This window comes from Grampus griseus (genome assembly GCF_964374135.1).
Source record: "Grampus griseus genome assembly, chromosome: 5".
Lineage (NCBI taxonomy): Eukaryota > Metazoa > Chordata > Mammalia > Artiodactyla > Delphinidae > Grampus > Grampus griseus.
The window spans coordinates 64,797,876-64,816,863 of NC_138998.1; the positions used below are offsets into that span (position 1 = coordinate 64,797,876).

Sequence of the window (18,988 nt, forward strand, 5' to 3'; positions counted from 1 at the left end):
AATTTCCAAGTGCCCCTTGGTGGGGAGCAGTACTGCTCCTGCCAGAGGGATCATTTTAAATGTCCTGCCATGCATTAGTCATACCCTTGTTTCAAGAATAAACCTTTGGGGGTTCCTTAATGCCTGCAGAATAAATTCAAACTCCTCAAGCTTGCATGCAAAGCTGTCAGTGCTTTGGTTGCATCCCACATTTTTAGTTCTTTTGCTGGCTACTTTTCCTTATTCCCCCACAGCCACGCTAAATTGAAGTATGTGCTTTTCTGCTCATGCAAGGTTGCCTCCTTTGTTGGGGCCTGACCTCTACTCAGCACTCAAGGCCCAGTCTGAAGGTTGCCTCATTAATGAGGTCTTAGTTCTGCTCCCTGCAAGAAGTGATCTTATCTTTTTCTACATTCCAGCAACACTTTATTTTTTACCTCATTTAGATAATATCACCTCATTTAGGTAACTTACCACCATTTAATTGATGTGGTAATCATTTTAATAGATTATTAATAAAATTGAAGCTTTTTTCCAACCTTGCTAGTATAAGATTCTCCTACCATAGAAACTTCTTAAGGTTAGGGACCATTTCTTACTCATGTCTATTTCCTGAAGAGTCCTAGGCACTAAAATAGGGAACTGTTGGAAGAGAGGAATTCTAGATTGGTTGAGGGGAGTGTTCAATTTTTCTTCTTCTCCAGTTAAGGCAAGTTTTTCATAACTCTCCTACTTTTTTTCCTCCCCTCCCCTCCCTTCCTTCCTCCCTCCCTTCCTCCCTCCCTCCCTTCCTTCCTCCCTCCCTTCCTCCCTCCCTCCCTTCCTCCCTCCCTCCCTTCCTCCCTCTCTTCCTCCCTCCCTCCCTCCCTCCCTCCCTCCCTTCCTCCCTTCCTCCCTTCCTTCCTCCCTTCCCTCCCCTCCCTCCCCCTCCCTCCCCTCCCTCCCCCACCCTCCCTTCCTCCCCCTCCCTCCCCTCCCTCCCTCCCCCCTCCCCTCCCTCCCTCCCTCCCTCCCTCCCTCCCTCCCTTCCTTCCTTCCTTCCTTCTCTCCTTCTCAGAGTCCTTTTTCAAGATTTTATTAAGTATGGATTAAGAAGAAGTAATAACGAAGTGAAGTATATTGCCTTTATTTTTGTGTTTCTTTAAAAGCAACTGTTGTTTGTTTCTTTTTAATTCCAGATTCAACAATGTCTCACCCATCTTGGCTGCCACCCAAAAGCTCTCCTGAGCCCCTTGGCCATGTGTCTGCCCGGATGGAGACCACCCATTCCTTTGGGACCCCCAGCATTTCAGTGTCCACACAACAACCACCGAAGAAGTTTGCCCCCGTCGTTGCTCCAAAGCCGAAGTACAACCCATACAAGCAACCTGGCGGTGAAGGTGAGTGAAGGATTGCAGAGGTGGGTGCCCCAAATGGGAGAGTTCAGTATAATAAAAAGTGATTTGTAGTACAATGTTGTGTTGCAACAAGGTAGCTCAAGAATTTGTGGTGTGGTTATCATAGTGTATAGACTGTCAAAGGTTAAAAGGCATCAAGTAACCATCTAGGCAGCTCTTCTTTGGGGAATAAAGATTGAGATCTCTTAGGGGTTATATGACTATGGTTATACAGTGAGTTCGGGCCAGAGCTAAAACTAGAACCCTCATCTCTTCATTCATAGCTCAGTGCTCTTCTACTGCTGTGTCCTCCATCCCCATCCCACTGTCTTGTAGAAATGTGTCTACCACCCAGTCGTCCCTCCCCCTTGCCATTGGACATGTGTCCAAAAATGATGCCAAACAGTGGACTCCCCTCTAATGTGAAGGGAATAAAGACACGGTTTCTTACAGAGAAGGAGGCAGAGGTGTGAGGAAGTCTAACGGGTATGACAGTCGATGTACACCCAAGGGGCAGGATGGGGCAGGTCCTATATTGTGTTGGCGTATGTGAGAGGGAGGAGAGAAGCAGGTAATGGTTGCACTTCAGACCCCTCCACGAGGGGTCAGATTCACCACGAGTGCTGTGAATGCCGGTGAGTTGTCCCCTTGGCCGACTCTTCCTGCATGGAGATGCCCCATCCTCGTCACTGGACTCTGTGAGGTTCTCCCACTGTCTAGCTGGTTCTCTAGGGACAGTGGCATCATCTCTGATCCTCTGCAGCTCTTTGCTCAACTGTTTGTTCTTTCTTAACATGCCACCTCACACCCTTCTGTCACCCGTCACAATCCTATTTGTATCACCTTCTCCAGTGTCTGGACTTGACCTAGATCCGAAGCAATCACTCCCTTCCCTGGGTTTCCACATACATCTTATTCTGACTGTCACCTTCCTACTTCTTTTGTTGTTCCTCCTGCTCATTGTGGAGCACAGGCTCCGGACGCGCAGGCTCAGCGGCCATGGCTGACGGGCCCAGCTGCTCCGTGGCATGTGGGGTCTTCCCGGACCGGGGCACGGACCCGTGTCCCCTGCATCAGCAGGCGGACTCCCAACCACTGCGCCACCAGGGAAGCCCCCTCCTGCTCTTCTTAATCTGCCACTACTGACCAGATAGTCCGCGTGAGGCACTATGCTTTTCATTGTCATTTTATTGCCTTCCCTATAACCCCATGAACTAAGTATTTTTTCACATAAAGAAATGGAAGCTTAGAGAAGAGAGGTGACATTCTCTGTGGTTTTGTGGCTACAAAGTTTCTGAAGTGAGGCTGTGGTCTTCACCCAGCCTGCTATGCTGCTGGTCCTTCTCTTCCTGGCATATGTGGCACTCAGGCCCCATATGATGGTGATACTTCCCTACTTCCTTATAAGAACGTAAGCTTTGTTTCCCCATTTAAGCAACAAGACGTGGTTTCTCACTCATCCTTATGTTCCTCTTGGCTCTTATTATGCTACTGTGTTTTTAGTGGGAATGATTGTGTATGGTCAAATGTATGTCTGTATGTTCCTATGTGTATATATATTTGGATGGGTGGCGGATGGCTGCATGGGTGAGTGCACTGCTCAGTAATTCTTCTCTTGCAATAAACAGTTTGGAATGTGGCATCCTCTCTCGAAGCAACTCAGTCTCGCTGAATTTCTGAAGTCTTGAGTCTTTCTTGCAATTCTGCCAATCTCTCTTTTCTTTTTAATACAACCTTTTTTGAATACGTAAAGGAAGAAATTTCCCTTGCATATATACATTTTAAAGACAAACGTGGATAAAGGTTCATGGATATTCAGACTTTTTAAAATATAGCTCCATCTCTTCATCTGCTATATATTATGACATGATATTTGTTAGAAGTGTAAGATTTGCTTTCCTTTATATTTAATTTAAATGTTAGCGCATCCTCTGTTGCTCTCAGTGTTTTTATAATTCATGTTATTTTTGTTTAATTTTTTATACACTTTCTAAAGTTTATATCCATTTTCTTTTTTTGTCCATTTAGAATGTTCTGTACCATTAGTGAAATCCCCAGGTAGTAGGTAACACAGTTTTCATTTACCGCGTGAGTTGATGAGGTCTCCTGTCTCAGCTTACGCCATTGCCATTCTTTGCCTATGTACATACGCGCCCTCAATTTCTAGCCCATAAAGCCTTAACATTCATAGCTTAATTCAGGCCCTGACTTCCAAGAACCTCAGCCACAAAGACAGAGTGTAGAACTAACAGAAATCACACAGTCCACCTTTCGCTGGTATAAAGATGAGAACTGCAGTGCAGAGAGTGTGAGTGTTTTTTTCAGAGATGCACGGCCTGCTTGTGGTCAAGTTGGTACCAGTCCTCGGGTCCCCTTTGTTTGAGTCCAGAGTTATCAGGACTTTGTATTGTATTCTACTCTGTCCCTCAGCCATAACCTCTATGTGTCTCATACAGTCCTTTTCATGACTGTCCTTCTAATAGACTTACTTGTGTATGGTCCTGTCTCCTTTGGTAGACTCGGACCTTTTAGAGACTGGGGCTGCCTGACTCATGCCTTTACTCCCAACAGCCTCCAGCAGGACACCTGACACCTAGTAGCTACTCAATGATGTTTGCGGTGATAATAGTAAAGTACAGCAATATGCGCGTGCTTTTCCAGGCACAGATTCGAGCTTCTTAGCCACTTTTTAGGCTTTATGGTTCTGTTTGAATTTCTTTTACCTCGTCGTCCCATTCATTCCTTGAGCTTTTTAGCCCAGGATTTGTTTAACCACTGCTACCTTGAAGTTACCGATTACATTTCTCACCTTCGTATTATGTCTGTAATCTCTGGGGTTTGCTTTCTCATTTTTGATTTCTGACTGTGAAAGTAGAGAAAGTATCCATATGTTTTCCACATCAACTTATATTTATGTGATACCGTGTGTTATAATTTTTTACAAGGTATTCTGCTAATAACTCTCTCTAAGGGCTTCCGCACATTTAAGAGTAGGTGTACTTTTTTTTCCAAGTTAGTAGCTCTTTAGCCCTTAGGGTCTTTTTATTTTACTACAATTGTTCTCATTTTTCATTGATTTTTTTTTTTCAATTGTGTCTCTTGGAATGCCCCTGCATTTCCAAATACCTCTTTGTGTCCTGTACTATATGCTTATGAGCCCATATATATTTTTTATTGTTTTGTCTTCTTGCAAATTTTACCATGTTAAGTGTCTACATATTTTTTTATGGAATGAAGTTGGTATGTATATATGGTTTTGTCCCATCACCTTCTGTTCTAGACTGATGAGAGCAATGAGATGATGCAATTTTTCTTTTGGTCTTTAAAGTACTAGCAGTAGTAGTTGTTTTTTTTTTTTTTTAAATACGTATTAGTGGATATATGTCAATCCCAATCTCCCAATTCCTCACACCACCACCCCTACCCTGCCACTTTCCCCCCTTGGTGTCCATATGTTGGTTCTCTACATCGGTGTGTCAGTTTCTGCCCTGCAAACGGTTCATCTGTACCAGTTTTCGAGGTTCCACATATATGCGTTAATATACTATATTTGTTTTTCTCTTTCTGACTTACTTCACTCTGTATGACAGTCTCTAGAGCCATCCATGTCTCTACAAATGACTCAATTTCGTTCCTTTTTATGGCTGAATAATATTCCATTGTATAATAATATTCCATTGTACCACAGCTTCTTTATCCATTCATCTGTTGATCGGCATTTAGGTTGCTTCCAGGTCATGGCTATTGTAAATAGTGCTGCAATGAACATTGGGATATCTTTATGAATTACGGTTTCTCTGGGTATATGCCCAGTAGTGGGATTGCTGGGTCATGTGGTAATTCTATTTTTAGTTTTTAAAGGAACCTCCGTACTGTTCTCCATAGTGGCTGTATTAATTTACATTCCCACCAACAGTACAAGAGGGTTCCCTTTCCTCCACACCCTCTCCAGCATTTGTTGTTTGTAGATTTTCTGATGATGCCCATTCTAACTGGTGTGAGGTGATACCTCATTGTAGTTTCGATTTGCATTTCACTAATAATTAGTGATGTTGAGCAGCTTTTCATGTGCCTCTTGGCCATCTGTTTTTCTTCTTTGGAGAAATGTCTGTTTAGGTCCTCTGCCCATTTTTGGATTGGGTTGTTTGTTTTTGTGATATTGAGCTGTTTATATATTTTGGAGATTAATCCTTTGTCCGTTGATTCGTTTGCAAATACTTTCTCCCATTCTGAGGGTTGTCTTTTCATCTTGCTTGTACTTTCCTTTGCTTTGCAAAAGCTTTTAAGTTTCATTACGTCCCATTTGTTTATTTCTGTTTTTATTTTCATTACTCTAGGAGGTGGATCAAAAAAGATCTTGCTGTGATTTATGTCAAAGAGTGTTCTTCCTGTGTTTTCCTCTAAGAGTTTTATAGTGTCCGGTCTTACATTTAGGTCTCGAATCCATTTTGAGTTTATTTTTGTGTATGGTGTTAGGGAGTGTTCTAATTTCATTCTTTTCCGTGTAGCTGTCCAGTTTTCCCAGCACCGCTTATTGAAGAGACTGTCTTTTCTCCATTTGTATATCCTTGCCTCCTTTGTCATAGATTAGTTGACCATAGGTGTGTGGGTTTATCTCTGGGCTTTCTATCCTGTTCCATTGATCTGTATTTCTGTTTTTTGTGCCAGTACCATATTGTCTTGATTACTATAGCTTTGTAGTATAGTCTGAAGTCAGGGAGTCTGATTCCTCCAGCTCCGTTTTTTACCCTCAAGACTGCTTTGGCTATTCGGGGTCTTTTGTGTCTCCATACAAATATTAAGATTTTTTGTTTTAGTTCTGTAAAAAATGCCATTGTTAATTTGATAGGGATTGTATTGAATCTGTAGATTGCTTTGGGTAGTATAGTCATTTTCACAATATTGAGTGTTCCAATCCAAGAACATGGTATATCCATCTGTTTGTATCATCTTTAATTTCTTTCATCAGTGTCTTATAGTTTTCTGCATACAAGTCTTTTGTCTCCCTAAGTAGGTTCATTCCTAGGTATTTTATTCTTTTTGTTGCAGTGGTAAATGGGAGTGTTTCCTTAATTTCTCTTTCAGATTTTTCATCATTAGTATATAGACATGCAAGAGATTTCTGTACATTAATGTTGTATCCTGCAACTTTACCAAATTCATTGGTTAGCTCTAGTAGTTTTTTGGTGGCATCTTTAGGATTCTCTATGTATAATATCATGTCATCTGCAAACAGTGGCAGTTTTATGTCTTCGTTTCCAATTTGTATTCCTTTTATTTCTTTTTCTTCTCTGACTGCTGTGGGTACAACTTCCAAAACTATGTTGAATAGTAGTGGTGAGAGTGGACATCCTTGTCTTGTTCCTGATCTTAGAGGAAATGCTTTCAGTTTTTCACCATTGAGAATGATGTTTGCTGTGAGTTTGTCACATATGGTGTTTATTATGTTGAGGTAGGTTTCCTCTGTGCCCACTTTCTGAACAGTTTTTATCATAAATCGGTGTTGAATTTTGTCAAAAGCTTTTTCTGCATCTATTGGGATGATCATATGGTTTTTATTCTTCAATTTATTAATATGGTGTATCACATTGATTGATTTTTGTATATTGAAGAATCCTTGCATCCCTGCGATAAACCTCACTTGATCATGGTGTATGATCCTTTTAATGTGTTGTTGGATTCTGTTTGCTAGTAATTTGTTGAGGATTTTTACATCTATGTTCATCAGTGATATTGGTCTGTAATTTTCTTTTTTTGTAGTATCTTTGTCTGGTGATGGTGGCTTCATAGAAAGAGTTCGGGAGTGTTCCTTCCTCTGCAATTTTTTGGAAGAGTTTGAGAAGGATGGGTGTTAGCTCTTTGCTATATATTTGATAGAATTCACCTGTGAAGCCATCTGTTCCTGGACTTTTGTTTGTTGGAAGATTTTTAATCACAGTTTCAATTTCATTACTTGTGATTGGTCTGTTCATATTTTCTATTTCTTCCTGGTTCAGTCTTGGAAGGTCATAACTTTCTAAGAATTTGTCCATTTCTTCCAGGTTGTCCATTTTATTGCTATAGAGTCACGTGTAGTAGTCTCTTAGGATTCTTTGTATGTCTGTGGTGTCTGTTGTAACTGCTCCTTTTTCATTTGTAATTTTATTGATTTGAGTCCTCTCCCTCTTTTTCTTGATGAGTCTGGCTAATGGTTTATCAATTTTGTGTATCTTCTCAAAGAACCAGCTTTTAGTTTTATTGATCTTTGCTATTGTTTTCTTTGTTTCTATTTCATTTATTTCTGCTTTGATCTTTATTTCTGCTCTGATCTTTCCTTCTACTAACTTTGGGTTTTCTTTGTTCTTCTTTCTCCAGTTCCTTTAGGTGTCAGGTTAGATTGTTTATTTGAGATGTTTGTTGTTTCTTGAGGTAGGCTTGTATTGCTATGAACTTCCTTCTTAGAACTGCTTTTGCTGCGTCCCATAGGTTTTGGATCATTGTGTTGTCATTGTCATTTGTCTCTAGGTATTTTTTGATTTCTTCCTTGACGTCTTCAGTGGTCTCTTGGTTATTTAGTAATGTACTGTTTAGCCTCCCTATGTTTGTGTTTTTTACATTATTTTTCCTGTAATTGATTTCTAATCTCATAGCGTTGTGGTCAGAAATGATGCTTGATATGATTTCAATTTTCTTAAATTTACTGAGGCTTGATTTGTGACCCAAGCTGTGATCTATCCTGGAGAATGTTCTGTGCACACTTGAGAAGAAAGTGTAATCTGCTGTTTTTGGATGGAATGTCCTACAAATATCAATTAAATCTGTCTGGTATGTTTTGTCATTTAAAGCTTGTGTTTCCTTATTAATTTTCTGTTTGGATGATGTATCCATTGGTGTGAGTGAGGTGTTAAAGTCCCCCACTATTACTGTGTTACTGTCGATTTTCTCTTCTATAACTGTTAGCGGTTGCCTTATGTATTGAGGTGCTCCTATGTTGGATGCATGTATATTTATAATTGTTTTATCTTCTTCTTGGATTGATCCCTTGATCATTATGTAGTGTCCTTCCTTGTCTCTTGTAACATTCTTTATTTTAAAGTCTGTTTTATCTGATATGAGCATAGCTACTCCAGCTTTCTTTTGATTTCCATTTGCATGGAATATCTTTTTCCATCCCCTCACTTTCAGTCTGTATGTGTCCCTAGGTCTGAAGTGGGTCTCTTGTAGACAGCATTTGGATGGGTCTTGTTTTTGTATCCATTCAGCAAGTCTTTGTCTTTTGGTTGGAGCATTTAATCCATTCACGTTTAAGGTAATTATCGATATGTATGTTCATATTGCCATTTTCTTAATTGTTTTGGGTTTGTTTTTGTAGGTCCTTTTCTTCTCTTGTGTTTCCCAGTTAGAGAAATTCCTTTAGCATTTGTTGTAGAGCTGGTTTGGTGGTGCTGAATTCTCTTAGCTTTTGCTTGTCTGTAAAGCTTTTAATTTCTCCATCAAATCTGAATGAGATCCTTGCAGGGTAGAGTAATCTTGGTTGTAGGTTCTTCCCTTTCATCACTTTAAGTATATCATGGCACTCCCTTCTGGCTTGTAGAGTTTCTGCTGAGAAATAAGCTGTTAACCTTATGGGAGTTCCCTTGTATGTTATTTGTCGTTTTTCCCTGCTGCTTTCAATAATTTTTCTTTGTCTTTAATTTTTGCCAATTTGATTTCTATGACTCTTGGCATGTTTCTCCTTCGTTTATCCTGTATGGGACTCTCTGCTCTTCCTGTACTTGGGTGGCTATATCTTTTCTCATGTTAGGGAAGTTTTCGAATATAATCTCTTTAAATATTTTCTCGAGTCCTTTCTCTCTTCTCTTTTTGGGACCCCTATAATGCGAATGTTGTTGCCTTTAGTGTTTTCCAGAGGCCTCTTAGGCTGTCTTCATTTCTTTTCATTCTTTTTTCTTTATTCTGTTCCGTAGCAGTGAATTTCACCATTCTGTCTTCCAGGTCACTTATCTTGTTCTTCTGCTCAGTTACTCTGCTATTGATCCCTTCTAGTGTATTTTTTATTTCAGTTATTGTATTGTTCATCTCTGTTTGTTTGTTCTTAATTCTTCTAGGTCTTTGTTAAACATTTCTTGCATCGTCCCGATCTTTGCCTCCATTCTTTTTCTGAGGTCCTGGATCATCTTCACTATCATTATTCTGAATGTTCCCTATCTCCACTTCGTTTAGTTTTTTTTCTGGGGTTTTATCTTGTTCCGTCATCTTTTACATAGCCCTCTGCCTTTTCATCTTATCTATCTTTCTGTGAATGTGGTTTTTGTTCCACAGGCTGCAGGATTGTAGTTGCTCTTGCTTCCCGACACAAAGTCTGCTAGTGTTGGAGGGTCTCCTGCAGAGGTGGGGGGCACCTGTGGCTCACCACGGGGACAAGGACACTGGCAGCAGAAGTTCTGAGGAGTACTCCTTGGCGTGAGCCCTCCTGGAGTCTGCCATTAGCCCCACCCAGCAGTAGTGTTCTTTTTCCTGTAATCAGGGTCCTTTCTTTGCTTCAAATTTTCAAAAATTCCTCAGAGCCTTAGACTTTGATGGCAGAATAGGATATAGATCTTTCTTTTTTTTGTCCTTCGTAGATACCAAAGTACGTGAGCTTTTTTCCTGTACTAATACATTATTTTATGGAGATGGTTTTGAAATTTTCCTACTGTTGTAACTCTGGCAGTTGGAAATTTTCTGTTTCTGTCTCTCTCTCTCTCAATAGTTTGGCTGAATGACGTTTGATAATATTTTGTATCCCTCATTACAATAGATTATCATACAGAATGATTTGTAAAGTTTGCAAGTTTGTAAAGTTGGAGTTATCTTACGGCTTGAGTTTGACTTTCTCCAGTGTCTCAAGTTTCTTTTAAAAAATATTTTTTATATAAGATTTTTAAAAAAATGAATCGATAGGGTACAAATTCCAGGTGACCCTTTCAGTAGAATTCCTTTTACTTGTACACTCCTTTGTAGTTCATACAGCACTTCCATATTTATTGTTATTTAATTCTCAAAAGAGAGTTTTTACTGTAGCTCTCTGAGTTAGGTAGAACAGATGCTATTGCCATTTTACTGAGTGGTAAACTACCAGAAGTGAAATAACTTTTTCCATAATCATGTAGTTAGTAAAATTGTAGAGCTAGGCTCTATTCTTTATATCTAGGGCTCTTGCTGATTTTAAAGGTTTCTATTTATTAGAGATTGGGCTAGACAGCCTCATCTATTTTAACTCCATTATTTTATTATTTCATGATTTTTCTTTGAAATTAATTTCAAAATGGTTGCTCTTTTCACAAACTTTTCCTATGTATATCACCTTACACACTTCTGTAAAACATAAAGCCTCTGTTTTCAAGCTTTGCCTACATTGCTTCACCTTGACTTGTAAAGTCAAATCAGAATAGGTGAAGTGAATTCTATTCAGTGAGGGTCCTAAGCCTGGAAATTTTTTACTAGATCTCTCTGTGCTTTCTACTACCTGAGGTTACTAACCCATTCTATGGAGAGGGAATAGTTATAGGTGATTGATAATCTGGGGTAAACATAGTAACCAGAGCAAACGTCCTCATAAGCAACTGATCTCCCCTGATGGAAATGGCAGCCAAGCTTGTTTCCATTCCACTCTCCTGCCAGAGCCATTCTTCATGTTTTAACCACAAAATCTTTGCGCAGCAGAACTAGAAAAGTGTTTGAAGGTTTTCTAGGCCAATTCTTTTACTTGTCAGATGTGAAAACTGAGTCTGAGAGGGAAGAGAATGTCTTCCAAGGTTACCCAAGAGTTTGGGGCTGAACTGGCTCCAGAGCTCAGGCCCTGAATGTGCTCATTCCATTGGGTCTCCACTGACTTAGATTGGAAGAGACAAAGTTGGGGCTTGGTTCCTAGGAATTGATGAGTCTGATTATTGTTACTTGGTGCACAACTAGCTTTCAGTGATATGAAGTCATGTAACTTGGTCAGGCAGCACATATTTGTTTTCTCAACAGATGGCTAGAATGTGAGGGAAACGGATGGCCACCTATGGCAATATATTTGAAGAAGTAATTTAGAATGGATTTTTTCTGCCATTTTTAATCTTGCCCATATAAGCCAATTTGATGCTGCTTCTCTTCTTACAGTTAGTAAAAGCTTTTTCTTTTTTACATCTGGAATAATTGGTAGTAGAAAATATATAAGGACTGACGGTGAGCTCTGAACAAGGTGATGTTAAAATATTTATACTTGCAGTTCACGCTCCTGTCTCTGGAGTCCTATCGTCTCTCTTCCCTGACATGAAAGGTGAATCTGGCCTGTGATTTTGGAGGTACAAATGGGAAACATCTTCTTTATGTAGTTCTGACAGCCCTGTTAAGTTGCCAGCCATCACAGAAGAACACTCGCGACTTCTCAGACTGTTTGTTATAACCATGCATGGTCTGTCAAGAGGACAGTCGCAGCTTCACTGAAACATCAGGAACTCTAATGAGACTCGAGTTTGACTGGCATGTCCCTTTTCTGGTTCAGGGTAAGCATCTTGAGCCTCATCTATCACTGTGGAGTGCCAGTACATGAGTTTTAATTTTCAGAGCCTCAGGGGGAAAAAGGACAAGCTGTTCATTCATTAAAGGGTTGGGTAATAATTGTATTAATTTGATCTTTACATTGCACCTTCCTGAAGAGGAAAGAACTTGTAATTCTTTGGGTGAAATCGTGAAATCAGATCTTACTAAATATTCATAGGTCTTATTGACACTGCAAAGAGCCAAGGTTCAGTGCTGACTTGGTGGTCAGGGTATTTACATGCCAGCCTCAGTTTCACCACTTGACCTTGGGCATTACAATTTTCTATTCCATATTTCTTAATTTATAAAACTAGTTGTTAATATTAGTTATCTCACCAGATTGTTTTGAGGATCAAATATAACAGTGAGTGTAAAAATGTTTTATAAATTATAAAATACCTTACGACTCTAGAAAGTACTTTTGCATACTTATTAAACAATCATTTACTTAAAACAGAATTTGTACCCGACACTCTTCTAGGGGCTGAAGTAATGAGCAAAACAGAGATTGATCTCTGCCCTCATAGAGTGTATTTCTTATTATAATAAAAATAACTAGTTGCTTTTATTAATATTAAGTAATATTTATAAAATTATAAAACAGTATTTATTTAATAAATGCATTTTATAATTTTATACACACTATTACTAATAATTTTTCTAAATTATAATACTAGTACTATAAGACTAATAAGTATATAGTAATATAAAAATAATTATTACTACTAATAATATAAATACTGGTAAACAGTATTAACCTCTAATAACAGTGATAGGAATCACAGTGGCTCAGTTTTATATATATTATAAAATTCTTGAACCAGGATGAATCTTTAAAATTATCTAATACAATCTCATTGGTCAGATAAGGATAGTTAATTCCCTAATCCATTTCTAGGAGGTATGGGACCTTTTCTCTAGGAATGCTGTAAATAACAAATCAAAATTGTTGAACACAGACAGGGGTTAGTACCTCAGTTTTCAAGGCTCAGAGCGGTCAGGTGGTTTGCTCAATATTACAGAACCGTAAGTGGTGAAGCTGAGTCTGGATCCCGTGGATCCTTCCATTATGGCCACTGTTCTGTGTCACTGAAGTGTTTTGGGTGACTTGCTTAGAATCTACAGTGATAGAATTAACGTATGTGCATAGAGTGAGTGGATTAGATGTTTTAGAACAAAAACGAATTCCTGAATTGTTGACAAAAATCTCTTTTATTTTGTAACCTGTCAGCTTAATTAACTGCTGAAGTGAATGCCTTCATGAGGTGGTCGATTCCTCATCCGTGTCTGACTCCAAACACTGTGAATAATGCAATATTGTGTGGTGAGGTGCTCTTTAATCTTCATTTTTAAATTCTATAAATGTGTGATACAATTTTCACTCCATGTTTTAAATGTGAAGAAAGCTTAATTTCTTTTTCAAGAATAAAAATAAATGTAGAACTACAATAAGGCGTCACCATACACCCTTAAGCCAGGTAAAATAAAAAATCATATATGCTGGCAAAGGTGTGGAGAAGCTGAATCTCTCATACGTTGCTGGTAGTTGTATGTAAAATGGTGTAATAACTCTGGAAAACTCTTTGGCGGCTTTTTTTTTTAAAACCCACGTAAATGTGTACTAACCATATGATTTAGCAGTTGTACCCTGGAACATTTAATCCAGAGACATGAAAAATTATGTTCACAAAAACTCCTGTACATGAATGTTCATAACTTTTTTCATAATGGCAAAATACTGGCAACGTCTCAAATGTCCTCCAATGGGTAAATGTTTAAATAGACTCAGGTCCATGCATACAGTGGAATAGTACTATTCGTTAATAAGAAGGAGTGATCTATTGATACAGGCAGCATCCTGGATTCACCTCAAGGGCATTGTGCTTAATGAAAAAAGAAAAATCAGTCTTGAAGGATTACATATACCGTATGATTCCATTTATAAGACATTCTTGAGATGACTAAACTCTAGTGATGGAGAACAGATTAGTGGTTGTTAGGGGACAGGATTGGGGATGGAGTGGGGCAGGGAATTCATACCAAGAAAAAGCAACAGGGAATTGGTGGTGGAAGAGTTCTGTATCTCAATTGCAGTGGTGGTTACATGAACCTGTACATGAGTTGAAATAGCATAGATCTATATACACAGACAAAGGAATTCAGGTTAAAATATGGTGAAAACTGAATAAGGGCTAGTTAACAGTAATGAAACAATGTCAGTTTTCCTGGCTTGGATTTTGTATTGTATCTTTATCAGACGTTACCATTGGGGGAGCGGGGTGAGCAGTACATGGGACCCTTTATACTATTTTTACAACTTTCTGTGAGTCTATATTTTAAAATAAAAACTTTCACAACAATAGGGTAAATACATACATGTAGATTTCTTAATGTTTTCTTGTCCTTCTCAAGGTGCCATCTTGCATGCACCATTTGAAGATCCCTGTTACAAAGGTGGTTTACACCAGTGTTTTTCAAAGCTGGCCAGTCATCAGAAAGACTTGGGGAACATTAAAAAAAAAAACCACGGTCCCTGGGGCTCATGTCAGTCCTACAGAATCAGAATCTCAGGGCATGGGTCCCAGAAATCTGCATTAAAACAAAATGAAATAAAACTCGCCAGATAATTCTGATTGACACTCAACCAAAGTTTGGGAACCATTTGTTTATTTCAGTAACTCCAGGGGCCAATCTTTTAATGCCCTTGAACCTTCTCCAGGTCCTGTGGGTACAGACTCTCTCCTTAGTAAAGGATAGTGGCTGTGGAAGTCTTATGCATCTTTTATCGTATGAACAATGTAGCGATTCAGGGGCTCAAATCGTCCTTCATGATGCTGTGCTTTTCACCATAAATACCAGTTTCCTTCATATGTTGTTCCAAGGAATTTTAATTGGGATCCAAAACCAGAAGAAGATGTAAATAAAAAAGATTCTTCTAGAATGCCTCAGCAGTGCCCAAACTTTTTCATTGTAGAGCACTTGCTCTTGTGTAACTTCAGGTAACAATGCCTGAAATGTCAGCCGATTTTGGGTCACAACAGGCCTATGTAAATCATCTATAAATGGATTCATTATGAATATTATAAAAATAAATCCGACACCTAAGCCTTTGGGTAAATGTGCCATATAAAGAAATCATACCCTGGAACAATGATTGACCCTAGGAGCTGTAAAAGAAAGAAATATCATGCTGTTATATTTTTATCATCCTTCCTTAAATTTACAGTATCCAGAGACTGGACGGCTGAGGATAGCACCAGAGAGAGAGGAGGGCAGATCCCTGAGGTGTGACACCTAGACCCTGCTAGCACTTTGACCTTCCAGCATTCTCTCTTACTATCCATTCTGTATGTTGTTCTGTATCTTGCTGCTTTCAAGCAGAATAGATGGTCTGCTAGTAAAGGTAGACATATAATAGCAGAAGTTGAATTCTGTGAATTCTGTAAGCCCTTAAGAAGATGAAGGATGTGGTGTAGGAGGAATTGGGGAAAGCTTCACAGAAGAGGGGACATCTGAGCTGAGTCTTGGAGAGTGAGTTAGTTGTTAGCCAGGCAGAAGAGGGTGGTGGACAGCATGATGTGCCAAGCAAAGGGAACGGCATATGCAAACGCAGAGCAAGGTACCGGTTCTGACCCTTGTAATTTTAGCAGCTCTTTGCTGACGTCCTTAGGTGGTGCATTGGGGCTCCTGTGAACTTTGCAATATGAGCAAAGTAACTTCACTCTGAGCAGACTCAGCATATCGTGTGCTTTGACACACATCTCTAGGAATAGCTCCAGGAAGTTGGGTAGCTACAGGCAGGAAGCACCAAGAAACAAAGCATACTGATCTTATTACACCATGGGCGAGAGCTACTATCCTGGTGGTCTTGGCCAGAAGGATCAGGCCATTTCTCTCCAAGCGTCTATCATGCTTGAGAATGAAATGTTTCTGTCTGTACAGATGCTAAGTCCAAAAAGCAGGGGAAAAAAACCAAGTCTCTTTTAATTCTCCCCAGTCTAGGTCAAAGTAGCCTTTTTTACGTAGTCAAACACTCATCCTTAAGAATGTGAGATGTGAGGCAACTAAAACATTTTTTTCTTTTTGGTTCTGGTTTATCTCCTTTTTGGGGTGATCCTGAGAAAATAGGAAGCAGTGAAGGAAGAACTTTATTATGAAATATTCACTATAACTTGCAGCTTTAAAGATTTTGTGTGTGTGTGTGTGTGTGTGTGAATAGATTTTGAAGCACTTTCCCACATAGAATCTAATTTAATAACCACCATATCCTGTAACATTATTATGGTTCCTATATTATTAAGGTTCCTAGAGACAAATGAACAATTTGAGATTCAGAGGACTCACAGCAAAGCTTATAAATGTAGAAGCCACATTTGACCAAACTTGAGTGTTTCCCTTAAGTAAAGCATTGGTAATATACAATAACCAGTGCATAATAATTGTTGACCACTGCTATTACTAAAACAGTTTCTCTGGGAGAACTTCGTTGTAACGATGTGAAAGACTTTTTAGTGGATTTATTAGTCTGTTTCATCTGCTTCACTGTTAACCTAATCTTTCAGTTACACTATAAAAGATGGGTATCATCACCCTCAGTCTACAGAGAATATAATACAAAGTGAAACAGCCAGCACAGGGCAAGGCTGGGATTTGAATCCTTGCTTCCTAACTCCAAGTCCAGAGGTTTTCCTTGGCACTACATTGCATCTCATGTTAATGCTATTATTATTTTTTAAAAGAAGAAAATTCTCACAATTATTTTCCCTTGTCATTACCATTCAGAGATATTTGAAAATTGAATTTGTCCAAAAATATGTGAAAATTACTTAGAATCACCTGTGCATGGGTGTGTATGGGATGAGGTATGAAAGTATAAAACAGCCAAAGTAATCTCTGTAAGTCATTACCAAGAAGACATTATTTCAGAGGGCCTTTGGAAGAACCATTTGAAATATCCATTAATTCTGGTGAATTATGTCATTTTGCTTAGACTTGTTTGATGTCACTGGTAGTTTTACTGACATTAAAATGAAATTAAAATGACATTTAAATTTGCAGATATTTCTGTTATTGAACTGTTCATATATAATAATGACTTGTAGTTTATTAAGTGCTTCCTTTGTAAAAAAAATATTTACTGGAAAAAGAAATCTCCAAGTTATATGATGTGTATCTAGAAACATCACCATTTGAGGTGTCATTCATACCCACCCAGTATGGTTCCCAGTAGACTGAATTTGCATTTTCATATCTTACCCTCTGCCTTTACTTCAGTTCCCCTACTCGGCCCAGTTCAGATGCACCTTATGCCATTTTTATTGAACAGAACTCTATAATAGATAGGGAAAGAGTAAAAACACATGCTAGCCCTTAAGCAGTTTATATTTTCATTAGAAACCTGCCATATGAAAATGATCAGGTAACTAACAATATAAAGCTATAAATTCTGTCTGTGAAGTGGCTTTATGGTTAACTACTCAGAGGGTTCAGAAAGAAGAGTCTACTTGGGGCCGGGACAGGATTGGAAGGATAAAAGAGGGGAGGCTCAGAGGAGGCAGTGGTTTAGCACATAGACTCACATCAGATAGATCTGGGTTCAAGTTTGGATTTTACCCCTTACTTCTCTAGGAACTTGGGCTAACTAGGTTAAGTAGCTACTTAAGCTCTCTCAATATGTTCTTACATTAAAATAGAGATACACGTATCTCAAATTTTCAAAATTAAGTGAATAAATTGGCATAGTATCTGGCACAAAATAAAGGTGAAATGGATGGAAGCTGCCAGCATTATTGTTGCTATTATTATTATTAAAATTAAAGCTTGAGCATTAACCCTGGGAGTAATAATCCATAGCTTTTTCATCTATAGATTTTTAATCATAATTTTCTAAATATAATTCTTACTGGCTATTTTTTAAAATAACCATGGTTTTATCTGTTCTATGATAATGTTTTGCTAATTGACATTTTAGGATCAGCTTGTCTTATTCCTGGTAGAATTGTGATGTGTTTATATGTCCTTTTTGGAATTTGCAAAACACCTTTCTCAGAGAGAGGCCTTACTTTAACCATGTCAATATGGAAGAAAAAGGATTCATATGTATGGTATCTCTTTAAGAAGGAACATTTTTATTCTTGAACTAGTATCACAGATAATAACATAAGTGAACATTATATAAAGCAAACTGTATAAAGTAAACCATTTTTATTAATTTAAAAACCCTTTTGTTTTCTAAATTCTTAAATGAGGCAGAGAGATTTTAGAGTTGTTATTAATTATATCATCACCTAAAAATAATTAATTAATTTGCTTAGGAATTTTATGTTGGGTCCCATTTATCTCTGGGATTCATACTTGGAATTTAGCCTGTCTCCTGAAATTGTATTTAAACTTGGTCTCCATGTGTATGTCTTTTTCAGGGAAAGGGTCCACATGTCATCAAATCCTCAAAGAGTTACTTAACTCACTCATTAAGAAAGACAACATCCCTGCCTAAGAGGTCACCAGTCTCCCAAGCCAGTAATATTAATGCTGCTTAAATAAAAGCCAGGGTTTCCTTTTCCTCTTGCCAAATGTAGGAGGCAGTGTCTGAAGAGAGAACCGAGCATTTGGTGGTGATGGTGGTGCAGGTTCTAATAATTATATTAGAAATTACAGTGAATGTACAATATAACATACAATGCACATACACCATTATCTCATGATATATGGTTTTGATACACATTTATATCTATTAGCACATCTCCTCTGGGCCGTGCATATGTAAGGCGAGGCATGGAGATGGATAAGGCATGGGCTCTTTCCTCTAACCATGCAGGGGTATTCATTCCCATCTGATGGTTGAGGAGATGGAGGTTCTGTGATGAAATTGACTATACCTGGTCCTACAGGTAGAAAATAGTCAAGAGGAGATTCTTGAGTTCTTTATACTGCAATATGCTTTCTGTTGCCTAGCATATAATTATTACCCATACATTTTTACTTATTTCTCTTATATGTGAATTTAAAATGTCATATTTGTTCTGCTTCCATTATTGCAGTTTTGAATGATGATTCATCAGTGCAGTGGCCTATTTTAGCGAACC

At 38.5% G+C, this 18,988-nt stretch overlaps 1 protein-coding gene across 1 annotated transcript in view; it reads left to right on the top strand.

The window, feature by feature from the left end:
• LPP (LIM domain containing preferred translocation partner in lipoma) overlaps window positions 1-18,988 on the top strand; it is a 565,263-nt gene that overhangs the window by 116,187 nt on the left and 430,088 nt on the right. The window contains exon 4 of the mRNA XM_082654321.1: window positions 1,158-1,358. Within this exon, the coding sequence (XP_082510447.1) occupies window positions 1,166-1,358 (193 nt within the window). The 5' untranslated portion in view covers window positions 1,158-1,165. The remainder of the gene's footprint in view (window positions 1-1,157; window positions 1,359-18,988) is intronic.